The 24,599-nt window shown below is 36.7% G+C and overlaps 1 protein-coding gene across 1 annotated transcript; it reads right to left on the minus strand.

Moving 5' to 3' along the window:
- Positions 1-729: 729 nt before the first annotated feature.
- Positions 730-23,820, minus strand: LOC149211235 (uncharacterized). Its single transcript, XM_089399222.1, has 7 exons — positions 23,767-23,820; positions 4,402-4,464; positions 3,136-4,194; positions 2,418-3,050; positions 1,751-2,245; positions 840-1,452; positions 730-755 (listed from the first exon to the last, which is right to left on the minus strand). The coding sequence occupies exons 1-7, from the start codon at positions 23,818-23,820 to the stop codon at positions 730-732; spliced, it is 2,943 nt and encodes a 980-aa protein (XP_089255348.1).
- Positions 23,821-24,599: the final 779 nt, after the last annotated feature.

Raw genomic sequence — 24,599 nt, forward strand, 5'->3', positions numbered from 1 at the left:
TATATATATATATATATATATTATTTTTGAATCATTTTTTATTTTAACAAATATTATTTTACATTTTTACAGAAAGAAATATATATATATATATATATATATATATATTTTAATAAATATGGTTTTTACATCAAATTTAGTATTAAAAATTTAAGGTTTTCATATTAAATTCAAAATTTAAAGATTAATGCTTCTAAGTAGATGAGTTATTTATTTTGATATTATAAAAAAATAATTTCATTGTTTTCCATAACCATTTTGTATCATTGTGGAATGTAAAGCGGTCCAAAAACCTAAAAAGCCATTCACATTTAGGCAATTCCTATTTCCAACCCCATTGAAACATAAATGCAGCCTGACATGCAAGGGATATAGCAGTTCTCTTGTATTTATGTTTTAATGGGGTTGACTTTGGCATTTTAGCAACAAAGCAACTGCTATATCCCTTGCATGTCAGGCTGCATTTATGTTTCAATGGGGTTGGAAATAGGAATTGCCCTCACAGTTAGGGGCGGGAGAGAAAATAAATAATAATAGCCTAGAGCTAATAAAAATTGTAAAGGAACTGACTTAGCCTATACAAATTGCATATATAACTGACTTAGCCTGACAACAAAATAAATAATGATAACGTGGACCTGAAAAGATTGTAAATAGCCTGTAAGACTAGCCTGACAAGCTTTGCATGATAGGTCACAGGCACATCTCTACATTCATCCTGACTTGAGATCAAAATGTCCCGCTGGAAGAAGATCCTGTAAATCAAATAGAATAATAAATTTTTTATAATAAAGTCCAAAAGAAGTGCGAAATCAAATATTGACCGATTACTATAATACCTGTTTTTGCACGTGTTGCCAATACTGTTAGGTCAAGCAATGCATCTTTTCTCTTTTCCTCGGGACCTTTCATCAAGTCTGCAACCAATTCTTTTGCCCGTTTCTTTTCTGGTCCTGTACATTTACTTTTTTTGATATCGAATATGTCCATAATTTCTCTTCCCTTTGTTGTGACCATTTCTCCTTTTTCGTCCATTAACGCCATTGATAGAACCCCGCATTCCAAAGACTCTAACAGTGTCCTCAATCCATCCCGCTGTTTGGCTTTTTCATCCATTCGCTCACGGAAATCATGAACACGTGCCCAAAATCTTACAGAAGCCCACCGTGAAAGATATGACGCATTCTCTAACCCCAATTTTCCCTTCTCCTGCGGCATTTCGGCGTCTTGAGTAGGAAAATACGCCATCTTCATGCTATCTGTAACAGGTATCTCCTCTTTGTTGTTCTCATCAAAAGCGGGAACACAAATGAAGTAAACGTCCTTCATGTTTGCATTTTTGAGTGCATTTTTGATGTTTACTCCCAATGTTTTACTTCTTACTCTGTCCGTGTCAGGATCCTTCCCGTTGCATAACAACCATGTCATTTTCCCTTCTATCTCTCTTTTAACCTTTTTCAAAAACAACACAGCAAATACAGAATGATTATCAATCCTATAAAATATATAGCTATTTTTCAAAATTGTATATTACGGAATGAGGTATCGTCCGAAAGGCTATCTCTATTCAATTTGTATAAATACAAAATGAAATATCATTCCCAGTAAAAGGATGTCATTATTATAAATGCAAAATTTTATACAATGTGAACTTATAATTTCTACAAATTCTTGTTAAACATAAGTAAAAATATAATATCGTAATCCATTTATCCTAGTGGTAAGCTTTCATTAAATTTATATTACCAACCTCAACAAGTTCGTCACCTTTCAAAGACTTCAAAAGAAGAAACTCCAGACATGACATACTCTGTTGTTGCTTCCATTCTTCGTTTCTTAATTCTTCAATTTTTTCATCAGTAAACGGATATGCATCTGACCCCCACCTGTCAAGAATGCTCAATATAGGCTTATAAGGTGCAATTTTGCCATTGGGTTCTATTTTCCTGACCACAATAGGATAACATGACATCCATGGTTCCGTTATTTTTGGATTACTTTTTTGAGTGAGAAAGTACATCACTACTCTTCGTACTTTGCATGGATTTTGGACGACCAACCAAGGTGGGTCTCTTGGAGCCTCTCTTAATTGCCCAATTGGAATTGATATAATTTCAAAACCAGGTCTGTTTTTTCCTGTCATATACATGTCACTCAAACATTGAAGGCCGGGGTGATCATGACTCTCATCAGCGAACCTGATCTCTATTAAAATGGTCTTTCCTTTCAATTCCTCGACACTAACCTACGAGTCACATTAAAAAAGTGTCTGTCAATAAATGAAGATTAAAAATGTAAACTACTGCAAACAACAATCGTCATATAAAAAGCGTCTTCAGAAAAAAATGGATTGAGAAATGTAAAATTTTAATGCTCTTTTGAGAGGAATTAATATCAAAAAGCCAAAACTCAAATACCTCCTGCTGTTCTCGCAACAAACAGTTCTCCTCGAACCCATTTACAAACAATTCTCTTAGCAAGTCAATGTTACTCCCTTGTGTTCCTTCTTCAAGTTTCTTTAAAGAATGATATTTTCCACATTTACTTGACAAAAACTCCTCCATTTTAGCGAAATCTTTTCCATCTATCAGAAGCTCCCAACAAGATAAGTATTTATCATCATTTTCCTTTTGCACAATCTTCGCGCTCATCGCGAAAAATTTGTTCATATTTCGGTGCCACAAGTTTTTACCATTTCTTTTTAAGTTGAACAACACTTTGTCAAGCAGTAGACGAGCGTCAGAGTTATCAACTGCACGGCTCATAATTTTGTGGGCGACTTTCCTCGGCAATTTATGAAAAGGTTTGCCAATGTAAAGCATTTCAAACTTTATTTTGATGTCATCTAAGGTCTCTTCTATCAATGGCCACGGAAAATCTTGATTGAAATCTGATTGGCCGTCAAACATGAGAAGAAGGATGGTATTTGGAGGACGACTGGATACTTTGAATGGCTCTGGTCGTCCGTCCTCGTAAAGGCGCTCCAGTTCGAATGACAATTTTTTCCATTCATTCTCCTTCGCTTCCTCGTACAAATCCTGAACAGAAATCTAATATCAGCGAAAAGGACAAATTATAGAAACCTACTATAATGATGGCATCATAACAAAATGTTTACTAGTTTCCAAACATCACCTGCCCTATATCCACTTTATAAGCCCTTGACTGATGGCCCTGTATTTCTCCCCATCTCTTTACCAGATTGACACTCTTTTTGATGTTCAACATTGCCAATGATACTATTTTTTCCATGTTGTTCATGCATTCTGCTTCTAACATATGACAGTTACTTAGATCGAGATGTTGCAATTTAGAAAGGGAATGAAATTTTGTAGGGAGCTTCTTCAAATTCTGACATCCATCCAAGTATAGAGTTCGCAATGATAAGAGGCCATGGAAGTCTTCACATAATTCTTCAAGTCGAATGCAACCTGATAAATCCAAGTGCACCAAATTCCCTAGTTGAGAGAAACTCTGTGGAAGCTTCCTTAATTTTTTACATGATTTGAGGTTCAGGACTCTTAACGTTTTCAACTCACCAAATGGTTCTGGAAGCTTCTCTAAAGCAACACAATTGTTCAATTTAAGGTATGTGAGTGAGAGCTTGCAAAACCCATCGGGTAATTTTGTTAAACTTACACACGAGGATAAATACAATACTTTCAATGACGAAAGTCGCTCAAAATTATCGGGTAATTTTGTTAAACTTACACACGAGGATAAATACAATACTTTCAATGACGAAAGTCGCTCAAAATTATCAGGAAGGTTTTCCAGAGACTGACACTGCTTTAAATTGAGTGCTTGCAACGCACTTAATGATCCAAGATCCTCTGGCAATTGGCTTAGAGTCGTACAATTTGATAGATCAAGTTCAACCAGGGACTTCAAGTTTCCGAAGTCACGAGGAAAAACTTTCAAAGATTTACAGTGATCCACTTTCAATACTCTTAAAGATTTAAGGTTTGAAATTGGATAGGGCAGTTCCTCTAAGGATTTGCAATTTGAAAGAGTTAAGTGACGCAAACCCTTTACTAGATGAGCTAGTTCACTCGGCAATTCTTTTAACCCTTCAAAGTTGGTCAACTTCAATATTCGCAAATCTGGTAGGCGCAAAAGCCTCACAGGAAAGTTTTCCAAGTCATTGCAGTTGAACTTTCCGTCGATTTCCATGTACTTGAGATTTGAGGGCATCTGCAATTTATGCAACTGATATGTGAAATCAATAATCAAAATCATTCAAATTACTAAAGTGTCTCCTTCATTACATCCATATTTTTCAAAAAACTGAGTGGAAAAAGAGGAACTCATCAAAATTAGTAAAACTGATAACTTGTTCAGTACCATATATTCAAAAACATGAGTGAAAAACAAGGAATAAAATATGTAAAGTAGACTTGCCTTGCTCAGTTGATCCAAATGCTTGGGACGCCTGTACTGCAAGTATCTTATCTGCTCTACTACCTGACACATTATAGGAGAGATTGACGTGTTAAAACAATTTTACTAATTTTAAAATTATAAAATGATCCTGGTTATATATGGGTCGCAGTTGCTTAAAATGTTAATGATTTTTTTTGGGAATAATGCTTAATTAGTTATGTAAATTGCTGACAAATTATTCAATAGATTTTGTGTTTTTTGCAAAATTAAGGCAGCAAATTGTTAGTGTGGTCACTGCTGGAAATTAGTTGTAGTGCCAGTAAATTTGTTTCAGAGTTGATTGATAATCATTTTAATAATAATTTTACTATATACGAATGTGGTTAATACAACAGTTTTTAGCTCACACAATAATTGTCTTTTATTTTTTTTATTTTTTATATATCTTTTTCTTCATAGTTATGTTGACTTATCAGTGGGCTGAAGCCATTTCATGTTCTACAATTTCATATTTTACAAGTGGTATCAAAGCATTGTTTTGGGTTAAATTTTTATTGTTGGAATTTCGCCAAAGTTAATCACGTCGAATTCTAACAAGATGCCAGTTCTAGAATTTGATGGGAACAATTATGATTATTGGTGCATTAAGATGCTAACCTTTTTAATTGGAAAAGATTTGTGGGAGATTGTTGAATCAGTATATGAGGGGCAAGCTGATTGGAATGCCATCACAACCAATGAAAGAACAACAAGAAAGGAAGAAAGGAAGAAGAATGCTCAAGCTTTGTTTCATATTCAGATAGCTCTCGATAAGAGCTTATTTTTAGGAATATCAGGAGCAAAAACTGCCGAAGATGCCTGAGAGACTCTACAAGAAGCTTACCAAGGTAGCGATCAAGGTGGTCAAGGTTCAGACATTGAAGCGAGAGTTCGAAAATTTGAAGATGAAAGAAGCTCAAAGTGTGAGTGACTATTGTGTGAGTCAAAGATGTGGTCAATAAAATGGCTACACTTGGAGAAACTGTAAGTAATGAAGTTTTAATTAAAAAAGTATTGAGATCTTTAACACATAGATGGAATCATGTTTCCATAATTATGGAAGAAAGTAAGGATTTGACAAAACTACATTTTGATCAATTGGTTGGATCTTTGATGTCTCATGAAGAAAGACTGAAGGACACTTTTGAAAGTGTAGAAAAAGCTTTTTCTTCTAAATTACAAATTACAAAGAATGAAGATGCAAGAAGCAGCAGTGCCAAAATCAATGAAATTCAAGGTAAATGGAAAAGCTAAAATTCTTCAAGAGGTAGAAGAAGAGGTGGCTCAAGTGGAAGAGGTAGTTTCAGAGGTAGAGGTAGATTTGATAAGAGAAATGTTCAATGTTATTATTGTAACAGGTATGGTCACATTGAAAGAGAATGCAGATTGAAAGAAGGTAAAAATGCTAATTATTCTCAAGAAAGTGGTGAGTATCCTCCAAATCACTTATTTTTATCTTATTCCAAAGGTGAAAATACTAGTAAATATGTTTGGTATCTAGATTCTAAATGCTCTAACCATATGACGGGGAATGAGAAGTTGTTTTCAGCAAAGGATGGAAGTTTCAAATCCAAGATCCAGCTTGGTGATGATAAATCATTGGAGGTTGCTGCTAAAGGAGCTATGGAGGTCCAAACAAAAGAAGGTATAGAGTATTCATGACATTATTATACTCCACAATTGAAGCATAATTTGTTGAGCGTTGGGCAGCTATGTGAGAAAAATTATAAAGTAGTCTTTGAAAATAAGACATGTACTATCTATGATAAAAATAAGGGAAATAGGGTGATCACTGTTGTGCCCATGACAGGAAATAAGATGTTTCCCTTGAGGTTTGATGAACATAACAACAATCTTGCAAATATGGCTTATGAAGATTCAAGTTGGTTATGGCATCTCAGGTATGGGCATTTAAATTTTCGCAGTTTGAAGTTTCTAACCTCACATTAGTTTTTGGTTTGCCCAAGGTAGAAGAGCATAAGGAGGTTTGTGAAAGATGTGCTAAAGGAAAGCATGCAAGGGAAAGGTTTCCAACGGAACTCCATGGAGGGCTCATCACCCACTTCAACTTGTTCATTCAGACATGTGTGGTCCTATGCAGACTAAGAGTTTGGGTAAGTCATCATATTTCATCACTTTTATTGATGATTACTCACAAAATTGTTGGGTATATTTTTTGAAGGCCTAAAGTGAAGCCCTGGATACATTCAAGAAGTTCAAAGCCCTTGTAGAAAATGAGAGAGGGTGCAAGATCAAATGTTTGCAGACTGACCGTGGAGGAGAATTCTGCTCAAAAGATTTCCAGAGTTATTGTGATATGAATGGCATCAAGAGGCAACATAATACAACATACACACACCAACAGAATGGCATAGCTGAAAGAAAAAATCATAGTGTGTTTGAAATGGCAATATGCATGTTACAAACTAAGGGATTGAGAAACTCTTATTGGGGAGATGCAGTTGCTACAACAGTGTACATCCTCAACTGTAGCCCCACCAATGCACTAGAAGAGATGACTCCTTATGAAGCTTGGTATGGAAAAAGGCCTAATGTTAATCATTTCAAAGTTTTTGGTCGTTTGGCTTATGTGCATGTACCTGATCAGAATAGAAAAAAGTTAGATGCAAAGACTGAGTTATGTATTTTTATTGGGTATAGTGAGACAAGCAAAGCTTATAAATTGTGTAATCCTCTAAAAAACAAGATTATTGTCTCAAGAGAATTTTTTATGAAGGGGGAGTTTATGGTCATCAAAAAAGCTATGTTGAGAAGACAAAATCTGTTTTGAATGATGATATAATTGTTGTTAATGATCATGAGCAGCCAACTAATGTTTCTGTAACTAGTGGCTTAACTCCACCAAGTAGCCCTTCATCAATTTCTTCAACATCAAGTTCAAGTCCAACTTCTTCTCCAAATTCCACAACGAAGGTAAGAAGATTGAGTGATATTTATCAGAGGAGTGAAAATCAAGCACATGAAGAAAGCCCTATAGGTGAGATAGTCAATTTTGCTTTATTAGCCAACGCTGATTTTGGACCATCATGTTTTAAAGATGCATGTACTAATGAGGTTTGGATGCAAGCCATGCAAGAAGAGATGGATTCCATTCAAAGGAATGACACTTGGCAGTTGACAAAGCTTCCACATGACAAGAAAAATATTGGCACCAAATGGGTCTATAAGACAAAATTTAACAGTGATGAGAGTGTTGAAAAACTCAAAGTAGGATTAGTTGCTAAAGGATTCACACAGAAGTATGGAATTGATTATGAAGAGACATTTGCACCAGTAGCAAGACAAGAGACCATTAGAATGTTGATTTCATTAACAGCTCATAAAAAGTAGAGCATACATCATATGGATGTGAAAAGTGCCTTCTTGAATGGGTACTTAGAAGAGGAAGTATATGTGGAGCAACCACAAGGTTTTGAAGTGGAAGGAAATGAGAATAATGTCTACAAGTTGAAGAAGGCTTTGTATGGCCTCAAACAAATACCAAGAGCATGGTATGCAAGAATTGATGGATACTTTCAGGAAATGGCTTCCAGAGAAGTAAGAGTGATCCTACCATTTACTACAAACAAGAAGGTATTGATATTCTAATCATAAGTTTGTATGTTGATGATGTATTGTATATGGGTAGTAGTTCTAAAATGAATGATAAATTCAAAGTTGCTATGATGAATGAATTTGAGACGAAAGATCTAGGCATCATGAAATATTTTCTAGGAATGGAGGTTTATCAAAGTAAGGATGAGATTTTCATTTGTCAGACAAAGTATGCATGGGATATGCTAAATAAATTTGATATGCTTGATTTTAATCCATCCCCCTACTCCAAGTGGTCATGGAGATGTGTTATGTAGAGATGATGGCGCTGATTTAGTTGATGAGAAAACTTACAAAAGTATTATGGGGAGCTTGATATTTCTAACCCACACAAGGCCTGATATTACATATTCAGTTTCACTTGTTTTAAGGAATATGACAAATCCATTTGAAATACATATGAAGGTATCCAAGAGGATTTTAAGGTATGCGAAAGGAACTCTAAATTTTGGTATTCATTACTACTATTCTGAAAAGTTCGATCTTGTTGGATTTAGTGATTCAGATTGGGGAGGTAGTCTTGATGACCATAAGTCCACATTTGGAAATTGTTTCTCTTTTGGTTCTGGTTTGATTACATGGAGCTCAAAAAAACAAAACGTTGTTGCCCTCTCATCCACAAAAGTAGAGTTTGTTGCAGTTATCTCAAAAAGTACACAAGCTCTTTGGCTCAGAAAATTTTTGGAAGAAATTGGAGAAAAACAAATTCAGCCTATAGTGATTTATTGTGATAATGTAAGTGCCATCAAGTTAGCAAAGAATCCAGTTCATCACAGCAGGACAAAACATTTTGACATGAAATATCACTTCATTAGAGATTGGGTATAGAAGAAGGATATTGAATTGAAGCATTTAAATACTCTGCATCAGCTAGCGGATATCTTCACCAAAGCAGTTGCAAAAAGTCAATTTTTGGCACTACGAGATAAGACAGTAAATCCTCATTAATCATTAAGGGGGAGTGTTGGGAATAATGATTAATTAGTTATGTAAATCGCTAACAAATTAGTCATCAAAGTTTGTGTTCTCTACAAAATTAAGGCAGCAAATTGTCGGGGTGATTAGTGTTGGAAATATGTTGTAGTAGTGTTAGAAATTAGCTGTAGTGCCAATAGATTTGTTTCAGAGTTGATTGATAATCATTTTAGTAATAATTTTACTATATAAGAATGTAGTTAATGGTTCAATTAATATATATGAGATTTACAATCATCTTTAGCTCACACAGTAATTGTGTTTTATTTGTTTTATTTTTTTTATATGTTTTCTTCTTCATAGTTATGTTGGCTTATCAGCTGGCTTAAAGAAGCCATTTCATATTCTACAATTTTGAAAGGGTGTTTCTTCACGTATCTCTTGTACGAAAACTTGGAAATTTATTAATATAAAAGGTAGTCGTCCCTTCTCCCTCACTCTAATGAAATTCCATTTATTCGTCCATAAAAGGAGAGAGGGTAGAGCTACAGATTGTTTCAAAGCAAGAACAAATTGAAAAATTATTATAAGATTTTAAAGGTATGCATTTTATTTTACATTCAGTTCAATTGTAAACTATTTTTTCATAAAAATTTAACATTTTGGTATCATAGAGTCAAAAGTTTTGTTACACATGAATTTTCTTTTTTGTTGACACTTAATCATTGGGATTAGATGAAACCATGTAAAATAATGTAAATAGAAAACAAGAAGAACTGGAATATGAAGAAACACTAGAATATGAAGCCCAAGACTCTCTCCCTCCATGTATATAACTCTGATCATACTTAATGCAAAAACACAATTCATTAAGGAGTTACCTCCTGCCCTGATAACATGGTATCAGAGCCAGCTCCAAAAATGAGTTGTTGTGTTGTAACTCTTATTATTTGTTGCCATTATTCTCTGTCCTCTGCCCCTCTCCTTTGACAAAAAAATTGTCCTGCATTTTTTGTCATGCATAATTGTGGTGTCCCAAATCTCTGCGTGGAATAGAGGAATGATTGAAAGTTGGTGCTGGTATGTCTGTGAATGGTAGTTGTTGGTGTTATATATAACAATAATAAAAACATGTTTACGAGGATTAATCGAATGGCATTGGTATTGTGTGCGACTAGTAAAGCATAATTATGTGACTTGTAATGCATCGTTGCACATGGCATTACTATGTGCCATATTGTACCACATTTTTGTTACTGTGCACTCATTCTCAATTGTGAGCTTCCATTTATGCTTGGGTTTTGAACAGCGACGAGGTGTGTCTCTTCGTGGCCTAACCCTTGGCCCCTCCCTCTGGCACCTCGGCCCCCCCTCCTTCCAGTGCACCCACCTTCCATACCACACAGTTAATACAACTTTCTTTGTCATATATACCACCCTTCGTGGCTTTGTCATACACCTTTTCTCTATCAGATATACCACCCTTCATGTTTAATACCACCCTTCGTGGCTCTATCATACACCTTTGCTTTGTCATATATACGACCTTCATGGTTAATACCACCATTTTGAGCTAGACGGGCATCATTCTAATACCACTGTTATGAGTTATACACCTCTGCTCCCGCACAGTTATATGAATCTTCGTCATATGTTGAACTTTCGACCATACGTTATACACCTTTTCTCTAACACGTATAAACAATGTTCTTATATAACTCCCATCTTCCCATGGCATAACCTCTGTCATAGCCATATATCATCCCATCGGTTACCACCGCGCTACCATACCACCGGTTCTCAAACAATTTCCATACCACAATTATCCCCACAGTATATTATAACTCGGACAGATAATACCTTCCATATAACACCTCCATATAACCTTGTGGTACATTATAACTACCACACTTAATACCTTCCCCATACACTACCTCTTCCCCATATACACCCTCCCTTATATAACCCTTCCCCAAATAATACCTCTGATATATTATTCCTCATTTTTTTTTAAAGTTAAACAAAACTTGCCACCAGAAGTGCAATTTTTTACACAATACACCTATTTTTAATGCATCCACTGATATCAATTGTTGGAATAGTTCTTTCTGGAAAAGAGAACTATCGTGAATTGTCAAAGAAGATAAACACACTCTCATTTCAATGAGTTGTGGAAAAGAGTTTGTGTAGGAGAAGGAGATAATGAACTTGCAAAGCCCACCTCATATAAGGAGATTTCCATTTGGGAAAATAATAAAAGCAAGGCTCATGCCTTGATTGCAGCATCTGTAAATAAAGAAGTGAGTCGCCATATTTCACCATTCTCAAATGCTGTTGAAGCCTTACAAAAGTTGAAGGAATTGTATGACCCAAACTCTGAACTTGAATTTGTCCAATTGATGATTAAATTGTTCAGTCTTGAATTGAAAAATGATGACCCTTTTTGCTTAAGCATCAGAAGTAGGATCTATTATGCATGATATAAAAACCACTGGTGTTGAAATAGACATTCCTCTCATATCTTATGTCAAGGCACTATACCCCACTTATTCAAATTATCTTGAGTCATTGCAAGCAAATGAAAACCTCAAAAAGATTACCTTTGACTCAGTTCACTGAGAGAGAGAAGGCTTTTGGGAAGAAGATAACTCATTAGTCTTTTGAAGAAGTTGTGTGTCTTGCACATAGAGAGAAGAATAATGCACAAGGTTATTCTAGAGGAAGAGGTGGTCGAAGAGGAAGAGGAAGAAGTAATTTTAGAGGCAGGGGGGGCAAACAATTCCAAAGAGAAAAGTATGATCTTCATTGCATACGTTGCAATAGAGATTAACATGATGCATCCACATGTAAGTTGCCTTGTGTTACAGATATGTTTGGACACATCACGCCCAACATTTAGATTAGTTCTTTTAGGGTTCATCAAACCTTAATTCAGTTGCTACATGCCCTGGACAAGTCATCACTTTGAATGCCTCCTTCCCTGAAAGTTTCATAACTTGAAGACATCCTAAAATGACTCCTTGAAAGACCAACGCAGGTAGGCCCATGCAAGGGTTCTCTGCAGAGCACTTAGGCCCATGCAAGGGTGCTCTGTAGAGCACTTAGGCCCACTTTGACCTGCGTTGGGTGAAATTGAGCAAAATCTTCATAGGGTTCTGGGAATATTCTTATCTTCTAGAGAATTCTAGAAGATTCCCACTTTTATCATCTCCTATGAGCTCAAAATTGGATAGGGAATGAGTTAAGTAACCTCCTATCCTCTCATCCCTTCTCCATGGAAACTAACTCTAAGTTTGGAAGGCCATTCAATACCCTCATTTATGACAAAACCACTTCCATTTCCCTATAAGTTGAGCACTCATCTAAGTGATCAAGGGCTGGACTTTGATGAATTGTAAGGAGATAATTTTGGTTTGAGAATTGAGATTATAGCAAGTATTGTTATGCTGCCAGAGTGTTGTGTTTATGATGTGATGTGGATGGAACACAAGCTAGAGGAATGACTTTGGATCGGACTGCATGCTTGTAATTCTTCCTTCTACTTAGTAAAGTTGTTCACACCTTTTTCCATATTCTTATCTTGATATATGATGTTTATATGTGTATATGCTTTTGAGTCCATTTACTTATAGTTGATAGATCTCTTGCTTTGATTGGTTTTTGTCTTCTATTTATGATTGGAGGTACTTATCGAGTGAGTTAAGTTCGAGAAGGAGCGACGGGAGCCATACAAAGGAGACAAATGGAAAGCGAAAGAACAAGTAAGTTCCTTGTCTTATTTATCTTCTATAGAAAAAGGATAAACACTTTAAATATGTTGTTCTGGGTGTAGCTACCCATCTAGGGAAATTGTATTTATCCGTAGATACAAAATTCCACATAAAAAATTGGCGACTCCACTGGGAACGATCATCATTCCGGGTAGTTTATCCTCATCCTAGTACACCCTAGTAGACCTTACTTTCTTCCATTGATCTTATTTCAGCCTTGTTGAAGTGTTTTTTGGTAGAAAGATGTGTTTGAATGTCTTTTGGAATGGCTCTTTGTCACGAGCGCAGGCTTGGTAGGGACACAATGTGCTGCAATGCACCCTTGGCTTAGGGAGAATGCTTTGAAGTGCATTGTCTCCCATTCAGGGCTGCATTGATCCTCCTTAGGTCAAATTTCCACCTTTGGATTGAGTTTTTTCTCCAAATTTCCTTTTGTTTTGCTTGCTAAATAATCAATGAATGTTATGTCTTCGAAATCAAGATTGTATTTCCTTTCCTAGCCCTACTTTGACCTTGATTGTTTAATGTTTCTTAAGTGATTTATCAATCATTATCGATTCATTTTCAAAGTTAGATTATAGTCGATTAATCTTTGCTCAAAAATAAAGTGTTGTAAAAGTCTTCATTTCTTTTGAAAAAGAATTGCCGTAAATTCTTCGTTCTTGCAAAAAGTTTGATTGATTGTATGTGAATTAGTTCCTTTTTGTTCATCTAAACACTAAAGGGATTGAAAACAATAAATAAAATAAAAACAACCAATACAAAACCAAAACAATATAAGAAAAAAAAACTTGCATCACGCATATTGTAGTTTGTGAATGCTTGATAGGAATAGCTAGGGAAATTGCATTAGGTGTGATCTCTGCTTTTTGTCAAAGATCTGATTGCCCCACCCTTTACTAGCTATGGTTTTCATTGTTAAAAAATGAAAGAATGTTTCTCATGTTAGTTTCATTCTAGGAATTGCAAAAATACATGACATGGTGAACCTTGAAAGGCAAATTGTTAAGAAGATCAACTTAAAAAGTTATCTCAATTAACCTAATGTAGCATTGTAACTTAACGCATAACATTTAGAGGTCTAGGCTAAAGACGTGTTCCAACGTCGTAAAACATAGCAGCTATCACTAACATGTCTGTGATACATTCCGAGTGTGATACCTCATTCCACGTATGAGTATATCATAGCTTTTCCACATACCTTCGGGCATATACGGCAGTTTTACAGTACGTAAAGTATAAATGAATGCTCTCACTGTGCGGTTTCACATTAGACAGTGCTAATACAGATTGGGCCTCCACGTACTTTCGGGTATATATGATAGGATTACATTAAGCTTCTATCCATCCTTAGGTAACTGACTCGGCTGCCTTGTACACTGTGATACATCGAACATAGCATTCGGGGAGATTGCATGCCCGTACTTCTCAGTTTGTAGGGAGGTATTCTGTAGTTCATAGTTACTTGGTAATCCTTTTGCCTAGATTATCCCTCTTTTGTTTTGTTTTGTTATTTTGATTAAAATTAATTAATTGACTGCAAATAACATCCTCCACGTCACTCCATAGTTGATCTTAGGTTAAAACATATGGCAACAACTCTGGAGTCCTCGATCAAGGAGTTCCTTTTGATGGGAATCCTAATCCTTTTCCTTCTTTCAGAAATATTGGTGCTCCCTATATGGCCACATTGTCCCTTCCCGGACTTACCATCGGTTTGCCGATATGGTTTTTCTAAACCTCCTTGGGCCCACAACTGAATATTCCTACAACTAGACAAAATCAACCTCTAGTTGTTCCTAAAGTTGACCCTGTGCGTTCTTCCTCGGTCGTTTCTTCCTCCCCTTCTTTCTCTTCACCTAATGAAAGTATTCGTACTAGTAAGTAGGTGGCTTAGAAGAAGAAGAAGAAGCAAATTCAGCAGGGGCCAACCAAGAAACCATTTCTTCGAATGCAACTTCTGATGAGAAACCATCCGATCAACATCACAAAGATTGATATCCTTGCAAACTTTGTACGGGAGATCATCTTCTTCGAAATCATTCTTGTATTCCTCGAATCTTAGAAGAATGGTCTTCTCGTTCACATCATCTTGTGTCATCAACTTCTGGAGATCATGTTGGTGACACCCCATCAACTATTGGTAGGAAAGTTCATGGAAAGAAGGATAAAGTTAAGTTTCCCCGTAGGTTATGTGAAGGGAATCACCCCATTGACCTTTGTCCCTATCAGATAAAGCCAAAAAAGTATTGGATAACCGTCCTTCTTCTCCGCAATGACTTCCATCTGGTTACATGAGACTCTCCTTTATTCCTTCACTAGTTGATGAAGTGACTGACCCAAATCAACTGTCAATCAAACCCACTCTCTCTGAATGTGAATCCGATGAGTCTATACTTGAACAATCACAGGTCCATGAAACAGTTGACCTGATTTCACCTTCATTTAATTATACCTTTCACGTAGAGAGTGAGTATGATACCACTCATGTTATTTTTGTTTCTTCATATTCCAATGAGCTTGGATTCAACCCTCCTGTTCCATCAAAACAGGAGGAAAATCCTTCCGTTCTCGTAACTCAAGGGGATAATTCTCTCGTTCTTACGGTACCTCCTCCGAGTAGTTTGGTCACTTCCTTTGATTGGAATTGATTGGCAAGATGTCTTCTTCCTTCTTATGTGCCTTTCCAGATCATAGTACAGCTTTGTAATATGCTTGTACCTAGAACCATTATAGATGAAGGTGCATCTGTGAGTATCCTTTCCTCCACTTCTTGTAAAGCACTCGGTTCACCGCTACTTATGCCTATTACTCAAAATCTGTTGGCTTTTAACAGAGGAACCAATCAACCATTAGGGATCCTTCCTCAGTTGCCTATTACTTTGGGAGGAAAAATTGTTCATCTCAATGTGATGGTAGTCCTATGCCCAGATTATAATTTATTTATTGGGTGCGACTATATTTATGACACGTGAGCTATTGTTTCAACACTCTTTTGAGTAATGTGTTTCCCGCATGAAGGCAAAATTGCCACTGTTGACCAGCTTTCATTTCCAGTCCAAATATGGCTTCTAGTCAACCATCCTCCCTAAATGGTCCTTTTGTCCCAATGGTATCTTCCCCACCACGGGTCAATTATGTGGCAACCCGTTCCATGCCTACATCAACTGACGATCAATTCCGTGATGTTGTGCATTATGTACTAGGGGCATTTGAACCAGATCTCTCTAATGGATCCCAGAGTATTGTTCTCCCATATGATGAGAACCTCTTGGAAGTCATGACCTCTTATGGGTCGTGACAAAAAGATATGAGAATAGTTCCCTGTCTTGTATCAACCTCGTTAAAAAATGAAACAAAGGATATGAGAATAGTTCCTTGTCTTGTGTCAACCTTGTTAAAAAATGAAACAAAGGACATAAGGACAATTCCTTGTCTTGTGTAAACCTCATTAAAAAATGAACCAACGGATGAGGATAGTTCATGGTCTTGTGTCAACCTCGTTAAAAAATGAAACAAGGAATCTGAGCAGAGTTCTTTGTCTTGTGTCAAGCTCATTAAAAAATGAAACAAGGTTCCCTGGAGAAAAGTTCCAATTCAAGTCTTTGATTAAATCTCATAAAATCCCAGTCGAGTCTTTCACCTGATCTCGTAGATGAACCTTCATTCCATCCACCTGATAGCCATGAGTAGTCTAATTAGGTGAATGCAATGAAGCTTTGGGGGGCATGCACCTAGAATCAAGTCATCATGCTGGGGGCATGTAAACGAATCTCAAACATAGTTTTTCATTTCAAGTTTGTGTAAACATGACGCTGAATTCAAGTATATTTCTTTGTTTCAAGCTTGTGTAAACATGACACTAAATCCAAGCATAGTTCCCTATGGTTCAAGCTTGTATAAAAATGAACCCATATCCATTTTAACCCTCGTGATTGCCCCTTTATCAGCGTTTTCTATCAGATGAGCCTTAGTTTTTCTCCTTCCATTGTCATTATCTGCTTGGCCAATCATACATTTCACTTGGTTGTTTTGTTAGATGATCCAAAAATAAATATTATCATAGGTTATTAAGTTAGAATAAAATAATTATTAATTTAAGATATTAAATTATTAATTATTAATCTAGAATATTTAATTATTTAATGGAGACATTTAGAATTAGTATATTGTTGTAAAAGATATGACTCTATAAATGTGTCGTATCTTAGGCTCTAGTTTAGGAGAATTGTTAATAAGATTGTTTGAATAGCTTTTATTGTAAGTGGACACTTGTTATTGCATAAGTGATCCATAATTAGAGGTAGTTAGGACATTGAGCTTATAAATAGCTCATTGCAAGAGTGTTTGGTTGTTCGGGTGTAAACTCTTGCAAAATTCCAGATGTAATTGTTTTTTCTGATTAATAAAATTACGTGTCTGAGGACACTTCTGCCATTATTGTGGTATCAGAGCTCCAGTAATGTTGCAGCTGATGTGAGGAGGAGATTCTAGCTCTACAAGTTCTTGGAAAACTCCATTGAATTGATCAACAAATGATTGGTATGGAAATTGTCCAATTTTTTTGTTTAAAAGGAAAAGAAATTTTATTATTGATTTTAGATTTTTAAATCCTAAAATCATTTTTTATTATTATAAATAAATAAAAAAATTGCCTCTGTATCTTGAACTTTTGTTATCTGCTCCGCTTCAATATGATGTTTGGCCATGATAAGCACATCCTCGCTGGTAGATAGTGGGCCAATTACTTCTAGATCGCTCTAATTACAAAGAAAATTTCTGGAATACGGTCATTACCTACCTACGAAAACATATATCCATTACAATTACTTCTAGATCGCTCTAATTTGGGATTACTTCTAGAGCACTCTGTGAGCTACAAGAAAATCTGTCTGGATTACTATTTTGAAACACCTCTACAAGTTGCCGGAGATGTAAGGGTGGTTTTTTATGAAAAGAGTATAGGCGGGAGGTTATTTTATGCATGCTTCAACACTGCGTTTATTACAAACATCTTACTACAGTTCTCTCAACAAGACCTGGACACAGTAGGACGTAAAGGAAAATCTATATGTGGGCCAGGTTTCTGTGTGGCATTATTTTTCGGACCTTCTGAAGCTCAATACCCAGGATTGCCTTGGCACGAAAATGTTGAAGATTCTTTCTAACCCATAGTTAAAGACCAACAATTCTGTCACCGAACCTAATCAATGTCGGCTGACCCGAGAACTGAAAATTCTCATTGCCTTGACGCAGTGTCCAGCAAATCCAGAGTCTCAGCATCCGGATTGAGGTCATACTGCTTAGACATATTGGCTACTCTGAACTCGGACAAAGGAATCAGAGATTATCCAAAGCCCATTTGAGGGCAGATTTGCTTGAGGCTAAGTAGTCCACTACAACACTAATATTTCGATCACCAGGCATCTTGCGTTGCGATCCCGCTGTTATGAGTTTTGCTTTACTCGCTTGTTGCTCCTCTCAAGATAATGCCAGTGTGAAACCAGCAGAAGAAGCCAGAGTGAAGCCAGAAAAAGAAGCGAGCTTGAGCTAGCTAGCAGCCAGTGTGGAGGAAAGCCTGAAGAAGAAAGAAACAAGAAAAAAGAAAAAAAAAACAGCCTCTTAAAGAGTTTTTATTTGGAAGTTTAAAGTTGAATATAAGAAGTGAAGAAGTCTTCGCTGGAGAGAAGGATTTTTCTACTGTTTGTAACTTGTAATTTGGAGAGATAAGGTATATATTTTTATGTGATGTTTTATTATTATTGGAGTGATAAGGATTGTGTAATATTTGTGGAGTAATAAGGATTTTGTAATTTTTATTTTTTATTTTTGGGAGAGATAAGAAAGAGATTGTAACTCAAAGTAATTTTTTTACTTTGAAGGGGGGTAACAATTTTTTTTACCAGGATTTGCAAGAGCATTGTAAAAGTCAAATTTCGAAAGTTACCTTGTAATTTTTTGAGAAATTGACTAGAGCCAAGTGCAAAGCTCAGTCATTTTTCTCCTGTTTCAACGACTATACGAGGGTCAAGGCCAAGCCCCGATAGATCATTTTTTTCTTTTTTGCGTAGTGTGTTGCATGTTGTGTTGCCCATATTGATTTTTTTTTAAGCCAGATTCTTGGTGTGAAGCTTCAACACTACAATGTCAAAGCTGATTAATTTGTTTTCTGATTCCAACAAGCTTGAAGGGACAAAATCTTACAAAACATGGCAATGCCTCATCGAAAGCACTCTCATTTATAATGAACTATGGCATGGTATATGTGATGGGGATATTAAGCCAAATAAACCCACATATGCAGCTGCACTAGAAAAATGGGAAGTTAAGAATGCCAAAGCATTAGCTCTCATTAAATCTTCTGTTAATGATGAAATGTATGTCCATATAGAAAATGCTACAGATGCATGGTCTGCTTTGAGAACTTTTAAAGAATTCTTTGATACTTAGCCTAAATCAAAGAAAGTTCATCTACAATCAAAATTGTTGCAACAAAAATTCACTGAAGGAGGTGATGTTCTTGAATATATCTCAAGACTTAAGAATATTAGGCAAGCAATCATTAATGCTAGTTTTCAATCAGTGGATGATAGTTTTATGGTCACAATTTTAATCGCTGGACTTCCTTCTTCCTACACACATTTTTTGGAGACTCTACAATTAACTGGAAAGTTAGAGAAGTTAAAGTTTGATGAGCTCTGCGAAATGTTGACCCAACTTGATAAAACCTTTGGGAAGAAAAAGAAAGTTGGTGAAGATGTATTTTTCACAAAGGCCAGCGTTAGTAAATCATCAACCAACAGTTCTAGAAGCAAAGGCAGAGGGAGTTTCAATCAGAATCAGCCAGCACATAATGTACAAAGTAGAGGTAGAAGCCAAAGCAGAGCAAACAACTTTAACAATAGCAACAGTTCAAGTAGGAGTACATTTCAAGGTAAAGGAAACAATCAAGGAAGAGGCTATTTTCAAGGAAGAGGAAATAATATTCAAGGTAGAGGACACCCTCAAAACAGAAGTCAAAGCAGAGGCAGAGGAAAATCTCCAGGAAGAGGAAGAGACTTAAGTCAAATTGTGTGTCAAAGATGTAACAAAGTTGGACATTACGCTGAAGATTGTTGAACCTCTCTTAATAAAATTCCCAAGTTTCATCAGCGTTCAGAACAATTTGCAAATGATCAAGATGATGATAACTCAGAATATGTTTTTACTTCTTCGCTGGCATGACAACTTTCATCCTATCTTAGAGGTGATTATGAAGATGCTTGGATCTTGGATTCAGGGGCAACTCAGCACATGACTTGTCGACGTGACTTTTTTTGGAATTTTCAATATTGCCAACTTAATTCCATTTTTCTTGTAGCTGATACAAAACATACTCCTTATGGAAAAGGAATAGTTAAAGTTTTTCTCCCTGGCATTGGAGAAAAAATGATTTCAAATGTATGGTATGTACCAACTTTTAAGAAAACTTTATTATCTTTAGTGACGATTCAACAAGCAGGACATCAAGTAATTATGGAAGATGGCCTACTTAAGATTAATTCAGTCAAACAGAGCTTGAAAAATATGATGACAAGTTATGAAGATGGAAAATTGTTAAGGACGAAAGGGACAGTTATTCCAAGGCATTTTGTTTTTGCAGTGGCAGTGACTACAGGAATTTCACCTATATGATTATGGCATGTAAGATATGGACATTTAAATTTTGATAGTCTTTCTCAATTTCAAAAACAAGGGATGGTTAAAGGACTTCCCACTTTCAAAAAGGAAAATGCAAAATGTGAAGCTTGCATTTATGGAAAAGAAAGTCGAGAAAGCTTGCCAACAAGTTCATGGCGCACAACCAGGCTGCTACAACTAGTTCACAGTGATGTTTGTGGGCCACTACAGACTTCATTCAGTGGTTGCAAATATTTCTTACTATTCATTGATGATTTTATAGAATGACTTGGGTTTATTTCTTAAAGAAAAAGTCAGAAGCACTTGAAAAGTTTAAAATTTTTCGCCAACTTGTTGAAAATGAAGTCAAAGAAAAGATAGGTACTCTCAGGACAGATAATCGGGGAGAATTCACTTCAAATGAATTCAAAACTTATTGCAGTGATAATGGCATAAGAAGAAATCTTACAAATGTTTACACTCCACAACAAAATGTAGTAGAAAGAATGAATCACACCTTGTTAGGAATGGAGAGATCTATGTTAACTTTCAAAAGGTTAAGTCCAACATATTGGGCAAAAGCAACTCATACAACTGTCTACTTAAGAAACAAATCTCCCACTGCTTCTTTAGACGGAATCACACCTTATGAATCTTGGTTTGGTTTCAAACCTTGAGTTAAACATCTTAGAGTTTTTGGATCAGTATGTTATGCCTTAGTTCCGAAAAAAAAACGAACTAAGCTTGACTCGAAGTTTGAAATGCACAATGATTGGCTATTCTGATGAGAAGAAAGGGTACCATCTTTTGACCAATGGAAAATTTATTGTGGGCAGGGATGTAATTTTTTATGAAACAGAAAGTAAGAGTGCTGAAGAAATTGAAAGTCTTCTTCAAAAGTTAGAAATTAAAAGCAGTCAAAGAAAAGGAAATATGCAAAGTCAACCAAATTCACCAAATTGGTATGAACTTGATTTTCCTTCATCTGAAGATGATTCCACCAGTCCATCTACTTCAACAACACCATTAGGAGCTTATAGCAGTTCATCCGCATCTTCAAGCAGTAGCAGTTCTTCAGACAGTGATTCTCCACCTCCAGAGTCTTCACCTGATCGATGAACGTCAATTTATGCTAATCCACTTTACAATGATGGTGACTTTTCAGAATCTCAAACAAGTGAGCATCAACTACCAAAACGGGCAATTCAACTTTTGAATGATGTAAGGCCTGATGAGCATAATAAAATAGGAAGAAGGAAGTCACATAGAAGTGAAGGCAATTTTGCAATGATAGCACATGATTTTAATGAACCTGCCACACACAACAAAGAATTAAAACATAAAGAATGGAAATAGGCTATGATTGAAGAATATCGAGCAATAATTGATAACAACACTTGGAAACTTGTTTATTGTCCTCAAAATGTTAAACCCATAGGATGCAAATGGGTTTACAAAATTAAGTACAACCAAAAAGGAGAACTTGAAAAGTATAAAGAAAGACTTGTCGCTAAAGATTTTTCACAGCAGGAAGACATTGATTATGAGGAAACTTTTGCTCCTACAGCTAAATGGAACACCATCCGATTAACACATGCATTGGCCGCTCAGAGAGGATGGAAAGTTCATCAAATGGATGTAAAAAGTTCTTTTCTCAATGGGGATTTACAGGAAGAAGTATATATGACACCACCATCAGGTTTTGAAATTGAAGGGCAAGAACATAAAGTTTGCAAATTGATCAAGGCTTTATATGGGTTAAAACAAGCTCCTCGAGCTTGGTAGGCAAAAATGGATGAATACCTTAGAAAAGTTGGTTTTCAACGAAGTGAATCTGATGATACTTTGTATGTGGGACAACAGGGAAAATATCTAGTGATTCTTGTTATGTATGTAGATGATTTGATCATTACTGGAAACAATGATGATCATATTGCACAGGTGAAAAAGGAGTTACATGTAGGTTTTAAAATGATAGATTTGGGATTACTTCATTACTATCTTGGAGTTGAAGTCTTCAAACGTCCACATCATATTTTCATTTCTCAGAGTAAGTATGCGGCAGAGGTTCTTCAGCAATTTGGTATGTAGGATTGTAAGCTTGTTCTTACCCCCCTGGAGCAAAACTTGAAACTTTCAAAATTTGAAGGGGGGGATAAAGTGGACAACACTACTTACAGACAGTTGATTGGCAGCGTGATTTGTTTAATGAAACTCGCCCTGATCTATCTTATGCAATGAGTATTCTTTCACGTTTTATGTAGGAACCAAGAGACAGCCACTGGAATGCAACCAAAAGAGTTCTTCGATATATCCAAGGAACAAAAGATTTTGGTCTTCCTTACACAAAGACTAAAAAATTCGTACTAGGTGGATTTTCAGATGCCGACTTTGCTGGAAGTAGTGATGATCAAGCATCAACATCAGGTTATTTAATGAACATGGGGTCAACAACAGTGTCTTGGAGTTGTAAGAAACAAGCTACAGTGGCCACTTCTTCAACAAAAGCAGAATGCCTTTCAGCATGGGAAGAAGCATGTGAAATTGTTTGGTTGCGCAAAATTTGCAAGACTTTGGAATTTCTCAAGCAAAAGCTACATCATTATTCATTGACAGCGAGTCAGCCATCAAAATTGCCAAGAACCCAGTTTTTCATTCGCAGACAAAGCATGTGGACACCAAGTATCATCATATCAGATCTCTCATTGCAAAAGATGTCCTCAAGCCAATTTATCGTCCTTCAGAAGATCAGATCTCCGACATTTTCACGAAACTGCTTGGCATAATAAAATTTACAAAGTTCAGGGATGAACTTGGTATCTGTTGTAATGTATCTTTGGATCATAGTGGGGAATGCTAGATGATCCAAAAATAAATAGTATCATAGGTTATTTTTTTTTTTTTCTGAATATGTCTACTTCTATATTAATACAAAATATTTTTACACCGAGGTCATGGCCTCGTGAAAGCTAGCCCGTAGATGTGGCATGTTTACAAAGCATAGCTGATCAATACTCAAAAAACACCCAGCTGAGTATTGCCCTGAAGGACTGCAAAGAACCTGACCATGACTAATGCAAAAAATCAAAAAAACCCCATTGTTGTACATGGAACTGAAAATTAAACAGGGGCCATACGGCAACCGTAATGGGAAGACTAGACCATGTTGAGTGAACCGAGAAACACTGCCTGGAACACAAATCTGAGTACAAACTTCAGAAGCAACTGAGACTGCAACCGGGACCAGAAACCATAGGCTAGCAGAGTGCCCCCCTCGTAGGGGAAACTAGCGATTAGAGCTGGAGAACTTATCATGACAGTAAGGTAGGTAATAAGTGAATATCCTCGAGCATACTAAATTCCCAAAAAACCATAGAGCACAAACCTGTTTAAACGTCATGAGAGGGATCGACCTGCTCTTCGATGATGCGACCTCCATAATTGTAATCATCTTCGTCCTCAGAGGGGTAGCCCTCTTTTCTTGTAGAGCCTCCACCGATAGGGACACTCGGGCCCGCCTAATCATTCATGATTTTGGAAGCCGTGCTTTTGCCCGAGCCTGAAGCCTTGCTCGGCTCGTAGTTCATCTGTATGGTGCCATCTCTGTCTTCTGCCAGCCTTTTCGTAGTCGCCCCAAGGGAACCTGCTTCCTGACTAGAATTGATCTCGTTAAGCTCTATGGTAACAGAGGTCGTGAAGGAGAAATTGCCATGACTACACGGGAACTGTAGCCGAGCAATATTAGTCGCAGAATTGAGGGAGCTCGCTGCCAAATTGTGCAGTGCTTTGCCTCTACCCCGTCCACTCCTTGTAGCCGGATACCGGTCCACGCGGAAGTCCGAACAAAAAGTTGAGAAATCCGTCGTGGAGGAGGAGGCCTGGCGGCCCATTTGCCCCCAAGAGCTGCCTCTCATGCAGCTCATCCTCTAGCGAATTTTCGGCATAGCCGGAAGAACAGGATGATCCAGGCGGCTTGATAAACTATGGAGGCAGAAAAGGATTAGAACAAGCTTGGTTTCAGCACCCAGAAGGTCAAATGGGAGATCAGAGGACAAGTAGCTAGCGAATTTGCAGGTGTGGCAGTGAGAAGCCTGAAGGCACAGCCAGAAATTCACCCATCGAACCAGAGCCCAATGTATCCTCGGGAAGGTTCGATAACGAACCTCTGCAGCTGCAAAGGAGGGACATAAGCATAAAGGAGAAACGCGAATGAGGCGA

The sequence above is a fragment of the Pinus tabuliformis genome, chromosome 1_2, assembly GCF_031772625.1.
Source record: "Pinus tabuliformis cultivar Carrire ecotype Pingquan chromosome 1_2, CPIR1, whole genome shotgun sequence".
In the NCBI taxonomy this organism is placed as follows: Eukaryota; Viridiplantae; Streptophyta; class Pinopsida; order Pinales; family Pinaceae; genus Pinus; species Pinus tabuliformis.